The sequence below is a fragment of the Mus caroli genome, unplaced genomic scaffold, assembly GCF_978045245.1.
Source record: "Mus caroli unplaced genomic scaffold, Mus_caroli_1 scaffold_14, whole genome shotgun sequence".
NCBI lineage: Eukaryota > Metazoa > Chordata > Mammalia > Rodentia > Muridae > Mus > Mus caroli.
The window spans coordinates 82,920,673-82,937,300 of NW_028227269.1; the positions used below are offsets into that span (position 1 = coordinate 82,920,673).

Consider the following 16,628-nt stretch of genomic DNA (forward strand, 5'->3'; position numbering starts at 1 on the left):
CACCGCCCGGCCAAACTGCTATTCTTATAGCCACATGATCAGTGGCAGATGAGGGAGTACCAACCCAGGATGAGAAATCTGGGATTCGGGAAGCGTGGCTCTCCCGCCTTGCCTGTGCTGTATTCTGGATGCTTATTTCTCTTGTCTTTATCTTTCTCAGTGCTTCTCACTGGGTTCTAAACTGACTTCATAAACTACAGGACTTGAACATCTTCACTGGGCTCCAAGTCTTCTGTTCTGTGCAAAATTGGGGGGGGGGGGGGATAATCATGTCTTGTACTGTACTCATAGACTAAACTGCATCCATCCCAGTGTCTGCTGTAGCTAGCAGGGTGCCTAGGCTACAGCCCGAACAAGAACATCTGCTGCTCTGATTACCAAAGTGTTTCCCAACTGCAGTGCTCTGCCTCGTTCTTACCTGTAAGAGGGTGCCGTCGGCAAAGCCAAAGCCGTCTTTCAATAGGGCTGTGATGTAAGTGAGATCCATGCAGAGGAAAGGACTGCCCGAGGAGAAGCTCTCCAGGTTGTCACACACTGAAAGTGAGAGAACAGCATTCACACTTGCAGATAGGAGATGGGGTCAGGGCTTCTCTTCTCTAGATAGAGGTAGGACTTGGGTAGGCCAAGACGTCTCTAGGTGCTGCCTGGGCTTCCTGGAAACTAGCCGGTGTGCTCCCTTCTTTAGGATCTGCACATTTCCGCTATGAAATCATCTACTCACTTTACATACATTTTAGCTTATTTGCCACTTAGGGGAGATAAGGGAGCAGGGGAAAGGCACTGCTAGAAACCAGGCCAGGGCCTGGCACACACCAGGCAAGTCCACTCTCAGCACCCCGATTTTCAAATTTCCATGACTTACTGTGGCTGCTTAGTACCAAGTCCCCAGGTAAACCCAGAGAACAGAGAAAGGTCCCTTAGGCCTCCTCTCTTGTGGCCCCTGGAAGAGATCATTGGTGGTTCTGACTCATTCTCTCAAGGATGTCCATGTGGCAGTCCATTCCACTGCTCAGGTCTTTATTACTGTTTCAATTTTAAGGGAAGCTGAGAGAGCATGCCAGGCTGAGTGTGCAGCGAGTCCGGGTGTTACAATGACTGCCCAGCATCCAGGAGACTGGACTCCATCCCCACTACCACATAAATCAGTCACAGTAGCTCATGCCTGTAATCCTAGCACTTGAGAGGTGAACAGAACTCGGGGTTATCCTCAGCTACACTGCAAATACGAGGCTGTCTTGGGCTACATAAGACCTTATCTCAAAAACAAAACCAAAAACCAAAAAACCAAAACAACCCCCAAAACCCAAAACAATAACAACAACAACAAAAGTCCCCACAAACAAATAATAGTAATGTGGCAATAATAATAGGAAAATCTCTAGAAATGTGGGAAGTTTGTTCGTTTGAACCATTTCCCTAAAGTGTCTCCCATGTCCTTCTTTGGCCGCACCTAGTGCATCTTCCATCAGACCAGAAGCAGAAGGGAGCCAGTCCCGAGAGCCTCCACACCCCAGCCATACCTCATGCCCACACTTACCTTCTCTGGCTTTTCTTTCAAAATCTTCAACTTTTAAAACCCCGCCCTTTTCATAATCTAAAATGAACAGAACAATAGATAGTATCAAATGCTTCAAGGAAACAAGGACATTTATCCCAGGGATACATAATAATACAAACTAGAAATATGCAGTATTTCCAACAAGAAACTCGAGGCCTCTCTACAATACAAGCCCACGCTGCTCATTTATTTACATTTAATGAATGGCACCCATTTTGTATTACATATTTAGCCACAGACAAAGTGTTATTCCAAAGGAGAGTAAACAGGCTGGAGAGACTGCTCAGTGGTGAAGAGCATTTACTGTAGGCAGGCAGTGATGGCACACACCTCTAATCCCAGCACTCAGAAGGCAGAGGCAGGCGGCTCTCTGTGAGTTTGAGACCAGCCTGATCTACAAAGTGAGTTCTAGGCAAGTCAGGGCTACACAGAGAAACCAAAAAAAAAGGAGGAGGAGGAGGAGGAAGGAGGAGGAGGAAAGAAAGAGAGGGGGGAGGGAGGGAGGGAGGGAGGGAGGGAGGGAGGGAGGGAGGGAGGGAGGGAAGGAGGGAAGGGAGGGAGGGAAGGAGGGAAGGAGGGAAAGGAAAGACAAAAGAACACTCTCTACTCTTGCAGAGGGCTCAGGTTTGGATCCAGAACCCATACTAGGTCGTTTACACCCACCTGGAACTCTCCTGGCCTCTGCAGACACCTACACATACATGGTACTTATGAACTCATGCAGGCACGTACACATACATTAAAAAATACAGTAAACAGAACAGGAAATCGTCTCTCAAGTCTTGTGTATACTCTCACATATAAACAAAAACACAGCTTCTGTGATAAGAGAAAAAAAGTCCTAAAAGAACAGGAAATTGGGGTGATGGGTATATCATCTTGAATGTGGTGAGGTTTCACAGGTACATACATGCAGGGTTTGGCAAACTGTATGAAAACAACACATGCATTTACTGTGTGTCAACTTGTTATGGTCTGGATAGGAAATGCCTCCTACAGACTTGGTCTCCAGACACTGGAGTCCCCAGTCACTGAGAGATGACTGGTCAACGGGGGGGGGGGATCTGCCTTCAATGAATTAAGTTACAGCTAACGTGAGAGTGTCGTGGAGGTAGTGGGAACCTCGGGACCTGGGGCTTGGGTGGGGAGCGGCCCAATAGGAATGTGTAGTTGAGGGCTCCATCTTGCTCTAGGGCCCATCCCCTGACTCTCCTTGAGTCTGCCAGGAGGTAAGCAGCTTTGCTCCTCCAGGCCCTTCCACCATTATTTTTCGCCTCACCATGGCAGAAACAAGAGGTTGCTGAACCCTCTGAAACTGTGATCCGGGAGAAATCCTTAGTCCTCTGACAATCCTCTCAGTACTTAATCACGTTTACAAAAGAGCTAGTACAGGGGCTGGTAAGATGTCTCAGCGGGTAAGAGCACCCGACTGCTCTTCTGAAGATCCGGAGTTCAAATCCCAGCAACCACATGGTGGCTCATAACCATCCGTAATGACATCTGACTCCCTCTTCTGGAGTGTCTGAAGACAGCTACAGTGTACTTACATATAATAAATTAAAAAAAAAAAAAGAGCTAGTACAGTTATAACTCAATGAGGACAGAAAGCAGGCTAGGTCTGGTAGCACACAACTGAGATCCTAGCTCCTCAGGAAGCTGAGGCAGGGGGATCACAAGTACAAGGCACACACAGGCTACAAAGTCTCAAAGCTATCATGGGCAACTTTGAACTCTCATGTGCAGAGGTTCTGGACCCAGTACAAAAAAATAATGCAAAAAGACTTCACATACAAAGTCAGACACAGGGGCACATTTGTGTAACCCTATAACTCAGAAGTCTAGGGCAAAAGGATGGCTACAAATTTGGGGCCAACCTGGGCTACATAGTGACTTCAGCATCAGTGGAGGATATATAGTAAAAACCTACCTCCAACAGACTTTTCATACAGTTAGGTCATTTTCCACCTCCCAGAGAGCCCAGCATCCTCACTCTCCGTCCCGTCCTAGTGGCAGCTGTAGTGCTACTGGGAAAGAACGGGAAGCCACTCCAACCAACACAGCCTTTCCTTCTCTCCCTGAGCTTATACCGTTCTCTTCCTCCATGGCTGACCGTAGGCATGAACTCACCGATCAAGTGTGTGTCGACGGCTCGATCATAGTAGTAAGAGAAAGCGTAGAAGGCGCTTCCTCGGACTTCTTCTGGCTGGTGAAGTTTCCCCTGTACTACCCTCAGCACTTCCGCATAGCAGGGTTCAAAGCCCATCTCCCCTGTCAGGGCAAGAGTATACATCACATGAGAATAAGGATGGGGCAACAATCACTCTTGGTGGCAAGCTGCTGGAGCCACAGAGAGAAGAGCGAGAAAGCAAGGAGGCTGACTCTTAGCCTCTGAGCAGCAGTGGTGGGAGTGGGTTAGCTATGGCTAAGGAGGGGTGTGTGCACCACATGTGTATCTGGTGCCTTCGGAGTCCAGACTCCATAGAACTGTTGGTTCAGACAGTTGTAAGCTGCCATGTGGGTGCTGGGTATTAAACCCTGGGCCTCTGAAAGAGCAGCAAGAGTTTTTACCCCTGAGCAATCTCTTCAGTGCCCCCACCAACTTCCTGCTCTTGTAGAGCTGGGTTCAGTTCCCAGCAACCCACGTGAAGGTTCACAACTGTCTGTATCTCCATTGCCAGGGGATCTGACTCCTTCTGACCTCCATGGGTACTACACTCATACAAACATGCAGGCAATGTATAAAATACATACATACATACACACACACACATACACACAAAAACAGCTGTGTAACTTTCTTCAACCTCACCGCTTGTGCATGGAAGCCCCTCCCCTTAAGTGTTGTTCATCAAAACCAGCTCTAGCCACAGCTGTAGCCTCAGCCACCATGCTCCTGCCTGGCATTACCATTCATGGTCCAGAAAGCTTGTTTTCTTCTCTGAGATAACAAAATTTCTCCTGATGTTAATATCTAAGATGAATGATTCTTATCTCAATTTTGAGTTTTACTATAAATGAAATTGTTACACATTCCCCAGACCTGAAACAGGGATCGTCACTGCTGCATTAGACAGGTGACAACAGACTCCTACCGCTACCATGGAACTCAGAACAGTATGCAGAGCGGGAGCTGCCTTGCTTGCTGGCCCTGGACATACCAAGACCTCTAGAATAAGTGCTTCTCACATGGCAAGCCTCCCCGGGGCTCTGGAGCCTTCGTACAGGACTTCCCCGAACGGGCACTAGGAAGGTGATCTTAAGCAGTGAAGAAACACCATTCACCTTCTCGGTTCCCACCATACTGGTATTTCACACCCCCAAAGATCCACTCAGCTTCCAACCATCTTGGTAAACAGGCGCTCCGAAACGTATGTCCATCAGTCCCTGAAAGAACCCAACAGGAGAAGGCAGGCTGTGAGAGGGAGATAGAAGCAAGAAGCCCGTGCGGCCGACGGGGTCAAGGGGACTTATAATCTTGTCAGAGTAGTCCCTCGGCTGCGTCCTGCGACATGAAGTCTTCACAGGCTTTGTGGTAGTGGTAAACTCTCTAAAGCCAGAGGCAAACTTCATGCACATTTGCCAGAGGGATTATAAAGCTTATCACATCCCAAAGAAATAAAAACCCCATAGTAAAGTAAGTTCCTCCCTGTAATGGAGGAACATTCCTCCACTGGTAGTTGAGAGGTTAAAAGAGACACGCTTGAAGATAACCCAGCAAACTGAAGTGCTCTGTGCGCCTCAGCCCAGTACCCACTTACTGTGAGCAAGCACTGTCTGGGGTGCATTAGACACACACTCCTGTGCAAGGTGAAGAACAGGGCACAGAAGGGTCACTGATTTGTCCCCAGCCACACAACTGGGACTGCAGCCAATTCTGCCTGTGCCCAACAGTGAAGACAGAAAAGGAATTGCTCAGTCACTCCACTTGGCAAACAGAAAAGACCTTGTTTCCTGACAAAGGCTTGGGCAAGTTCCTACCAGACACTGTGGAGGTTCCAGCCTTGTAGCTACAGGTCCTTACTCCTGTGTAGTAACCTTTGCTCTAAAGGTGATGAATACACACCACAGCACCGGCAGCTTTTATGTCTGTTATGCAACACACACTTCCCAGGCCAACACAGCCCTTTGCTCCATAGGAAGAATGCCAAGCAAGGGAAGAGGGCGCGCTGTGCTTTGGCATCTCCCAGTCTCCCACCACGACTGGGACTGACAAACCTTTTGCTTCCAGGGCTCCTAGAGTTGCCAGTCTTGCAGCTTTCAGTCCAAATCCCAAGTAACTGAAAAACACAAGGTTGACAGTTTCAGGCTGTCCTAGATGTTTTTAGCCCACAGCCGCCTTCTTCCAATGTGGCGTGGTTTCTCTGACTCCCTGGGAAGGATGGAAGCTTTGCCCCATCTCTGTGCTCTATTTGTTCAATGGACACTAAAGGAAGACTTCTGTAGTCTGGGTCAAGATGTGCAGTAAGACCTGCTCACAGGTGTGGTACCAAGGAATGAGATTGTTCCCAGCAGCCCAGCCTGAGAGCCATCCCCAGAAAAGCTCTTATCCATTGCAGACTGGTCTCTGAAGCCCGGAAGCCCTGACTGAATGAGTTGGTACAGGGCTCTGGCTGAGGTCTGAGCCTTCTCCACATGCAATCAACTAAAGAGAAACTGACTCTTACATCACATACATTTGAGGCCCAGACTGGAGATGCCTCCTAGGTTTCTCAGATTTGGTATGGATTAGGTTTCAGTAGACAGGGCTTAGGGGACTGGCAGAGGCTTTCTGAGGCTGGCAAGATACAGTGACAAATATTAAAATGCTTTGAGAAGTAAGGAAAATGACATAATGTGAACTATTATTTCCCCTACCCCTCCTCACCTATGTGTATAGAGCTTAAAAGTGCTGTTAAACATCTCAAAGGAAGTGAGGTAGCCCCTAGGTGTTTGTTCCAGGGTTTTCTGCAAATCAGAAAGAGCAAAAAGACTATTCAGCACCTGCAATCATAAGAAGATTATAACACCGCCATCCACAACCCTCCCCTAAATCAGACATGGGGAAGATTGAATGCCATGTCTCCCAAGGCTCCAGGAGCCAGAGAGACTTTCTCCAGTCATTTATCGACTCTGTGGCCTAGTCACTTTAGAGTTGTTGTCTCAAAGCAGCGTAATACTTTCTTAGCACCATGATGCTTTCTAAATGTGTTGCCAGAAAGGCCTTGATAAAAATGGCTCACCTCAAACTGGGGTAGAAACGTGATTTGGGTGGAGGCACCCCCCAGGTCAAGGGTCCCCACAGTCTCCTGGCCACGACCATGCAGCTGACCTGTTAATGAGAGCAAGGGATGAGTGAGTACCCCGGCTACCCATCCATTCTCTGCAGGTTCTCTCCTGCTTACTGGACTCCAAAGCTGTCTTGTGAAGATCCACTGCTCCCTGAACCCAAAGGCTGGCAGACTAATGTAAACTCAGAGCCTCTTGAGCCGCTGAGGCCTTGAATGCAGACTGTAGAATTAGCTTGTCTCCCTACCCTCTTCTTTTTTAAAGAAGGGATTTTTGTCCAGTTTTAATTCTGGGTATGTGTATGGGTCTATACAGCCGAGTGTGGCTGCACAGAGCTAGGGCCCTGGAGCCCAAGTCACAGGCAGCTGTAAGCTACAGTAGTGCTGGGAACTGACAAGGAATAGACTGAACTGCTCGCCATTTCTCTGGCCCCACCCCCTTCTCTCAATCAAAGAACAGTACAGGAAAAGAGAAGTGGATTTTTTACCCTCCTGGTCTACCTGTAAAAGCCAGTTAAGGTTGTAAGAGAAACGTCAAGGGTTACTTTACCTGTTAGAAAGTTCACGGTGACCCAAGCTAGTATGCCTACAGGAGAGAAAAGGAAGGTTACACTCCAGATCCCTTCTTCTGTTCTACTTCTCTCTGGGTCTCATGTCTCTCACCATCTCCCCGCTTATTTACTTAGCTCCCCTTCCCCTCATGCTGCATCCCCACCGCCAGTCCCTTTAACTGGATCGTGCACTGACTCCATCTCTTTCCCCACATGTGTGTATCTCATCATCTGCCCCACCTTCATAGGACCCATCCATGATGCTAACGCTGCCATCTGGGACCAGGAAAGGTGAATTCTTGAAGATCTCCTCTACCTAGAGAAAAGATACAAAAATATGGGTGCCATGGGGCAGTAAAACAAATGATCACACTTGGCTGCTTTCTGTAAGTCTTAGTTCACCTCCCCTACGTTCTGTAAGTCACTCTAGTTCACTTCCCGAGGTAAAACCCTAGCAGCACTCATTCCTTTTTCCTGGGAAACCAGAGAAGGAACTAGACATGGAGTCGCTATTTTCTTACAAACACACAAGCACGAGGATTCCCGAAGAAGCCATCTAGCTTATTTCCAACTAGACCAAGGAAGAACACGTAATTGTGCCTTACAACTGGAATCAAGAGTCTGTGATTGTGTTAGCATCCTGATGAATTTTACCACTTCGAGGACCTGTTGCCATGCCACCTCTTGGATAAGTGATGGGCCGGCCACAGTAGAGGAGCTGAGGCTCTCCACCTCTGCTGGATTTTGGGTCACGGCTGGCCCACAGAGACTTAGAGAGGCCTCAGACCTAGCTTATGGATAGACTCCTATTTCAGGAGGTATGAATCCCAACCTGACACTCATGCTTCTGATTTTCCACCAATTCAGGCCTCTGACACATGCATTATGGCCTTAGGTGTTTTTACACTTATGGATTCTACGTGAGACTGTGCACATATGTGTGCACTTATGTGTGCCTGTGCATGCCACAGCATGAATAGAGTCTAGAGGACAACTTTCAGCTCTCAGTTTGATCCTTCTAGCATGTGGGTCCTAGGGACAAAACCCATGTTACCAGCATGGTGGCACTCACCTCTAAGGGTGACTCATCTAACTGACTGATGTTATAGCTTATTTTTACATTACTATTATAGGTGGGGGATTCTCCAAATATAAGTAAAGGGGCTCTCTCCAGCCTGCTGATCTCTGGTCTGATGGGATAACCTGGATAGACTGAGTCCCGCAAGCTACTGGGACTCATCAAGCAGTGCCCTACAGCCTCTATTTCAGGCAACGAAACCAGCTCGTCAGGTGATCTGTAGACAAGCTCTAAAGAACATAGACAAGCAAACAGAAACAAGCAAACTCTGCTCTAGCCTTCTCTGAAGTGGAAATTGCTGGTTTCTTTGAGAACTCAGTTATGCCAAGTGATGTTTTGCTGGGGCAGATAGGTGAAAGGATGTTTTGCTGAAGCAGACACAGGGGAAATGTTTTGCTGAAATAGACACATGAGAGGACACATGCTGTTTGGAAAGTATATAAACATGACCACAGACGGTGGGGCAAGCCGGGTGCTTTGGTTTGCCTTGCTACACTTCACTGGTCTCCACTGGCAGCACTCGGCACTGGTTGGCCTTAACACCAGATTGTTGATTGTCCTTGCTGTGACTTCGTAGAGAGTAACTCACCAAAGACTTGCCGGTGATATCCCAGTGGCTTGCGGGACTGCGCCTAACCAGTTTATCCTGGATAGAGCTGCTGCTGCTGCTTTGTGTTTGGTGGTTTGCTAGGAAACTGAACTGCTGATATCCTGACAGCAAAGACTGGAATCACCCCAAAGAACTATTTCTAAACAAGTCCACTTCCTCCCTATCCTAATAACCATTCTTTCCTACGACCTCTGCTGGGTGGTGGGCTAGAAGGGAGGTTAGAGTGTTTAAGAACTCTTGTTAAACTAGGTCGTGAAAAACCTAAGCCTACAGTCTACACTCCCATCTGCCCCAAGTTTATTTTCAACACAGCACAGAGCATGGTATTTCCTTATTTGTATGTATCTGTGTGTGAGCACATGCGTGTCTGGAGGCCAAAGGCCAACCTCAGGTGTCTTTCCCATCACCTCCTCCTTATTCAATGAGACAGTGTCTCTCCCTGAATTGGGAGGTCGGTGACTGGCTAGAGGAACTGGCCCACAAGCCCTAGTGACCTTCCTGTCTGTCTTCCCAGTGAAGGGGGCAGGGGTGGGGCACAGGTGTGTGCTGCTATGCCTGCAGTATTGTATAGATGTTAGGAAGTGGAACTGAAGTTCTCATGCTTGTGCTGTTTCCAGGACGCTGTTTTTAAAGTGGACAACGGACTATTTCTCTTTAGTTCCAAATTTCCTGGTATCCTCCTTTAAAAAAAAAAAAAGAAGTCTTTCTATTTGTCTTTTAGTGCTCACATGATAAATCCCCTGTGACCCAGCTTCCTGATCGCATCCTGACTGCTTCCTTTCCTCTTATCGAGCCGGCCACAGGACATCACGGAAGCCGTTCCTGACTTCAGGCACTCCCCACATGCTTGAGCCTGCTTATGGCTCTTCACAGAACCTACAGGGCACGAAGCACTCTGTATTTACCTATTTCGTTGCTTATTTTCTGTCTTCCTAAAACTAGAACGTAAGTTCAACATGGGCCCTGGCTGTGTCCTTTCTGCTCCTTGTCTGTATCCCCAGGGACTTCTCAGATGGTGGACACATGAATAAATGAGTGAGTGAATGAATGAATGAGTGAGTGAGTGAGTGAGGATGAAGAACTGGGGTATGAGGGACTGGAGAGATGGCTCAGAGGTTAAGCGCACTCATTGCTCTTGCAGACAACCTAGGTTCCATATCTATTACCCCCATTGTGGGTCACAACAATCCATCCTCTGTTTCAAGGATCTAACTCCCTCTTCTCGCCTCCACAGCCACAGGTATGCATGCGGTACACAGAAACACACACGGGTAAAACACCCATAAAACAAAAATAAATACATCTGAAGAAAAAGCTTTTAAATAAGAGTTGGGGGCTGGAGGGATGGCTTGGTGGTTAAGAGCACTGACTGCTCTTCTGGAGGTCCTGAGTTCAATATCCAGCAACCACATGGTGGCTCACAACCATCTGTAATGGAGTCTGATGCCCTCTTCTGATGTGTCTGAAGGCAGCTATACTGTACTCATACATAAAATAAATAAATAAAAAACAAAAACAAAAAACAAAAAAAGAGTTGGGATCTGAATTCTCCCAAACATGCTAGATGCTTGATGCTGGACAAGGGACTTAAACCCTCTGTGCTGACAGTCAAAGAAAACCTGTTGACAATAAGACTGTGCTTACAACTCACCTCAAACTGGGAAAAGAACACAATTTAGGTGGCCGCTTTAGTTTAGAGGGCAGAATCCCACTTTGCTGTGATTTGTTTTTATTATAACAGGATTCTACCTATAAATGTTCTTTACAACATGAAATCTTGTAATATGTTTATAAGTTTGTATGATTAATAAAATATTAAGTTTGAAAAACTATACTTTTTGTTTTTTATTTGAAGAACAATATTTTTAAAAACAGTTTAAACATTTTATCTGAGAGGAAAAAAAAGCAGACTTACAAAACCAGAGACTATAAACTATATAATTCCACGTGTATGAAACGTAAGGAGAAACTTTGAGTTTCTTTCCCAAGGTCTGTCACCAGGACCTGGGGTTCACTAATTAGGCTATGTTGGTTGGCCAACAAGCCTGGGATCCCTGCCTCCATCTCCCCGCACAGTGTGTGCCGCCGTGCCTGGTGTTTTCACGTGTGCTGGGGATGAAATCCAGGTGCTCAGGCATGTGTGACAGGCACCTTCCTGACTGAGCCATCTCCCCAGCCCTTCACTGTACATACATTTTCTTTAGTAGAGTTTATTTAAAACCATTTCTATATTATACCGTTAGAAAATTCAAATGAAGAATACCACACCAACCCCAGTAGAATCTGTGTGACAAGTTCCACAGACTGAGGTGGTTGACTTCAAAAGAGGGAGGCCTCCTGGTTGTGGAACTCTTGGCTGGAGCAAAATATTGAGACGTAGTTCTCATGGCAATTTATGTTTTATTTTCTCTTATTCTTTTTCTCATTTACATGTTCCTGGCAGCCTAGGCCAAGATCTTAAGTGAGAATAATGGGTAAGAAACCATCCCTAGAGATGGGGCCACTAACATGATTTTATCTCTGGGGAAACCAACGCTTTACTTTATAAATCATTTACAAAATTATATAATAGTATTATGACAGATAAAAACTTTCCCAACAATAAAATTTCATATGGCTACATGTGTATCATCAGAGGTGGGCTTTGGTATATGGTTGCACTGGCTCGTTTTATATGCCAATTTGACACAGCTGGAGTTATCACAGAGAAAGGAGCTTCAGTTGGGGAAATGCCTCCATGAGATCCAGCTGTGGGTTATTTTCTCAATTAGTGATCAAGGGGGAAAGGCCCCTTGTGGGTGGGACCATCTCTGGGCTGGTAGTCTTGGTTCTATAAGAGAGCAGGCTAAGCAAGCCAGGGGAAGCAAGCCAGTAATAAACATTTCTCCATGGCCTCTGCATCAGCTCCTGCTTCCTGACCTGTTTGAGTTCCAGTCCTGACTTCCTTTGGCGATGAACAGCAATGTGGAAGAGTAAGCTGAATAAACCCTTTCCTCCCCAAGTGCTTCTTGGTCATGATGTTTGTGCAGGAATAGAAACCCTGACTAAGACAATGGTAAAGAAAGCCTTAAAGAAAACGAATTAAAATAGTTTAAATTTCTGCATTGAAGATTTATAAAAAATCAGGTATTAGATGTTAAACAATAATTGACCATAAAGATTTATTAGTCTGCTCTTGGAAATATGCCCCTAGCCTTGGATGACTGCCCCACTGAATACACCCTTTCAGAGTTGTTACGCTTGGATGATCTCTATTAATCATGATGTCACCTGTTCTGTTTGTGATTCACTGAATACATCTTTTCAGAGTTGTAATGCTTGCTTGATTTGTGTGCTTTACTGTGCCAAATGATAATGATGGTATTTGTGATTGCTTCACTGAACACATCTTCTAAGAATTCTTTTAATGTATAAAATCCCCTGCTTGAGAGCTGCGAAGTATACTCAGATTCAAACTGCCTGTATTTGTTTCTGTTTGTCACCGCTGAATCCTTACCCACTTAGCTTCAAGGGACCCCCCATACCCGGTTGGCAGAAGACTATGTAGGGGGGGCAGGCAAAATGGCTCAGTGGGTAAGGGCACTTGCTGCCAAGCCTGATGATCTGAGTTTGATCCCCAGAATCCACTTGGTGGGAGGAGTGAATGCACTGTAAGCTGTCTTCTGTGGCAAGCTGTGCTGTGGCACATATGAGTGTGTGTGCGCGCGCGCACACACACACAAATAAATACATAGATGCAATAAAAACATCATGGAAGGAAGTGCTTTGATCTTTTTGGGGAAACACTCTTTAAATGCAAGGGTGATCATTTAAAATGGAAATGACTAGTTACTATCCTGGTCACCACCATGACTGAGCAATGAGGGGTCACCGAAAGCAGCTGCCACTCTGACGGGCTCCTTAAAAGAACAGACAGCGTTATCCAAGATCCAGCTTCAAACTCACCTCCAAGAGCAGAGCCTGGGCTTTCTGCTCAGGCAGCAAACGGAGTCCGGCCGTTGCTTTCAGAACCACTGGGGTCCTTTCCCAGTGGCTTCTGGGGATCGAGTCTTTGGCCACCTCCAAGAGCTCCTGGACAGTCTCAGCACCCTGTAAGAGAGAAGGCACAGTCAACCCATGGCAGCCCACTTAGCAGCACCGGTCTCTTCCTTCAAGAGAGAGGCAGGGAGCAACACAGCTCTCTGGTAGAACGAGTGCTCCAAGTGTTCCAACCCCTCTGCTTGTCAGAAGCAAAACCTAGAGAAATGGAGCATTTTCAAGGAGGAGACCCCCATTTCTTTTACAGAGCTGCCATTTTGAATAATTGTTATTTTATGTTTCTGTAAATTAGATTTAAGCCAGAAAGTCAGACAGAGAATTCAAGAGCTGGAGTCACAGGACTTGCTCGCTAGCCATGACCTAGTGTGGGTTACTCAGCTTTCCTGGGGCTTGGGTTTCTAGGGTAAGGGTTGGCAGGTATGTCTCATATTGCCACTGAACTGCTGTGTACACTGGATGAGGCACGGTGCTCACAAAATGCTAGCCATAGCGGTTATGTAATTTCTAGGACAGAGTGTGAGAGGTTCTTTTTTGTTGTTGTTGTTGGTTTGTTGTTTGTTGGTTTTAAGAATACACTGTAGCTGTCCTCAGACACACCAGAAGAAGGCATCGGATTCCATTACAGATGGTTGTGAGCCACCATGTGGTTGCTGGGAATTGAACTCAGGACCTGTGGAAGTGTTCTTAACTGCACCATCTCTCCGCTGGTTCCTTCTTTTCTCTTTTCTTTTGTTTTCTTTTCTTTCACTATCACTAATACCAACATGCAGGGCACTCAGCATACTACCAACCTATGACTATTTAAAACTATTATTTTGGATTCTTTTTGGAGTTGGAGAGATAGTTCAGTGGTTAAGATATTGGCTGCTCTTGTAAGGGCCCAGGTTTGATTCCCAGCGCCCACATGGCAGCTCACAACTGTCTGCAACTCCATTCCTGGAGGTGTCTGATACTCTCTTCTGTCCACCACAGACACTGTATGCACATGATCACAGACAGATATACAGGAAAAACACCCATATACATACAAAATGAAAAAGATTTAAACCCACAGCTTTCCTAAGTGAAAATGTATTCTGGTAACAAGCTGCCCCTACCTTTTGAGACAAAGTGATTATGATCCTCGACTCCTGATCCTCCTGCTTCAGCCTCCACCATGCTGAGATGACAGGTGTGAGCTGCCACACTCTCCCCTTAGCAAGCACCATATAATCACCCTCCCTAAATGTCAGACCGTCTTCTGCTGACATAACTGCTTTCAACAGGTCAGTCCTTTGTGTATTTGCCATTCCACCTGCTAGACTGGAAAGTGTGTCTCCACTCTTCAGGCTCACACTGTTCTGGTCATTTGTTTGTTTGTTTGAGACAAGGTCTCTCAGATGTCAAATCACACAAAGGCCAAGCTATTTCAGTGTGTAGTCAAAGCTGGGCTCCAACTCCTGATAATAATCTTCTTGCCTCAGCCTCCCAAGTGCTGGGATTACAGGTATGAATCACCACCCCCACCTACGCTGGAAGCTCGCAAGGCCCAGTAATTCTCTGGCCTGGTTCCCACTGAGCTGTGGTTACAAACATTCATGAAATGCCATGGCCAGCTTTTTATGACGGTGCTGGGATCAGAGCTCAGCTCCTCACACTTGCACAGCAAGCGCTCTTACTTAGGGAGGCATCTGCTCAGCTCCGAAAATCTGCTTTCCAGCCTTCTACCCACTCCTTGGGAGTCTGGGATATACAGTTATGGTCATTCAGAGGACTCACCAAGGAGGGAAAATGACCTCACCTCCCATCAGTGTTACTCCTGAACACCAGGAGATGTTTAACGACAGGGATGTTGTAGACTTATTAAGACTCAGAACCCTAAACATCAAATTAAGCCAGGCCTGGTTCTGTTGGCCTAATTACAGCTATTCAAGAGGCTGAGGCAGTAGGATCACAATTATAAGACCTTCTTATGCCAATGAGTGAGTTCAAAGCCAGCCATGCCAACTTAGTGAGATGCTATCTCAAGTAAAAATGGGAAGGGTTCATGGACAGAGCTCAGTCACAGAGCATGCACTCCCCCTCGGTTTGCTCCCTCAGACACATAAAATAGAAACAAAGTCCATCAGATTGTAAGACTCACCTGTTTGGGCTGATCCACAAAAGCAGAAAGTCCCGGCTTCACAGAATCAAAAATTTCACCTTCCAGAAAGGGGAGCTGTCCTATTTTGTCCATGGGAGAAAGACAAAAAGACAGACAGACAAACAGACAAGGAAAGAAAGAAATGAAGAAAGAAAAAGAGAGAGAGAGAGAGAAGAAAGAAAGAAAGAAAGAAAGAAAGAAAGAAAGAAAGAAAGAAAGAGAGGAGGGAGAAGGAGAGAAAAAGAGGAAGAGGAAGAGAAGGAGGAAGAGGAAGAAGAAAAGAAGAAGATGATGATGATTGTCAGAGGGTAGACTGCTTTAGATGCTAATGACATTAGTACATGGTTTAGTAGACTAGCACAGTCTCCATCCAGAGCTGTTTCATCCCTGTGGTCCCCGCCCACAGTCTTCGGAGTGCTTTGCCGCAGCATTAGGAAGGAGAACACAGGCTGCCGTGCAGCCCTGGAGGCTGTGACCGCCTCTCTGCTGGGGCTTTAGCTCTTACTGCTTTCCCCCAACTCTGTATTTTTTAAACTGTTAATAAAAATTTGAGACAGGGTTTCAATATGTGGCCCAAACTGGCCTTGAACTCCCTACGCAGCCTGGATTGTAGTCCTCCTGCCTGGGCTCCCTGGGCTTTCCAGATAATTCAGAAAAAGTTAAGTCAAAGGCCCGTCAGTCCCCTTTCCAAGGATGGCAGTGAAAGAATGCTTCTCCCCAGAATCACTCCAACACTCTCAATATTCTGGACCTCTGCGGTATTAACCTTTAGAGAAGATGAAGGACAAATCACAGCTATCCTTGCACCAAACACTCCCCCTCTTTCCTTTCTTAGACAATGCCTGTTGTAGGGCATGTGGGACCTTGTTACCAGACAGGCATAAAAATGATAAGGCTGGATGACTTCAAACCGCAGGAATCTCAGAAGTGAGAACTGCAGGAGTGAAGCCACTCCCTACCTGCCTCTACCTACTTGGGAACATGTAACCACGACACCCCACTGAGGACTGTGGGCACGGGGTCACATAGCATAAACACCCGGAGTTCTCCACACTCATGAAGAATCTAGATAGCATTCGGTCAGTGAGCTTCCCTTCCTGGGCAGTCTTTCTGAAAAAAGGTATTTAATCCCTGGTTCACCCCAAATAAAGTGTACGCATTCACATCCACCATCAAATAAACCAGTATGAAAAAGCCAGGATCATCTCTTCATTAAGAAAGACCTTGGTCTTAAAGATCTGGGTCTAAATCTCCCAAGGAAGGCCTTCTCCATACTCTTGGCACTTGCTCCAAATCAGCCCAGGGTTCCACCGTCCGGGGATCTGCCTTTCCCCTCTCTGCCTGGTAGACAGCTGCCCAGAGGGAAAGGCAGACCGGTGGACCCCTGGTTCTCAATTCCCTCTCTCT

General features: G+C 46.6%; 1 protein-coding gene across 8 annotated transcripts in view; it reads right to left on the minus strand.

The window, feature by feature from the left end:
• Entpd5 (ectonucleoside triphosphate diphosphohydrolase 5 (inactive)) overlaps nt 1-16,628 on the minus strand; it is a 33,903-nt gene that overhangs the window by 4,988 nt on the left and 12,287 nt on the right. For all 8 annotated transcript variants that reach the window (XM_029484445.2, XM_021178889.3, XM_085830548.1 and 5 more), the window contains 11 exons: nt 15,222-15,301; nt 13,007-13,150; nt 7,614-7,689; nt 7,373-7,408; nt 6,778-6,866; nt 6,423-6,502; nt 5,774-5,835; nt 4,841-4,942; nt 3,686-3,826; nt 1,538-1,594; nt 419-534 (listed from right to left, as the gene is read on the minus strand). In XM_029484445.2, the coding sequence (XP_029340305.1) occupies nt 419-534; nt 1,538-1,594; nt 3,686-3,826; nt 4,841-4,942; nt 5,774-5,835; nt 6,423-6,502; nt 6,778-6,866; nt 7,373-7,408; nt 7,614-7,689; nt 13,007-13,150; nt 15,222-15,301 (983 nt within the window). The remainder of the gene's footprint in view (nt 1-418; nt 535-1,537; nt 1,595-3,685; nt 3,827-4,840; nt 4,943-5,773; nt 5,836-6,422; nt 6,503-6,777; nt 6,867-7,372; nt 7,409-7,613; nt 7,690-13,006; nt 13,151-15,221; nt 15,302-16,628) is intronic.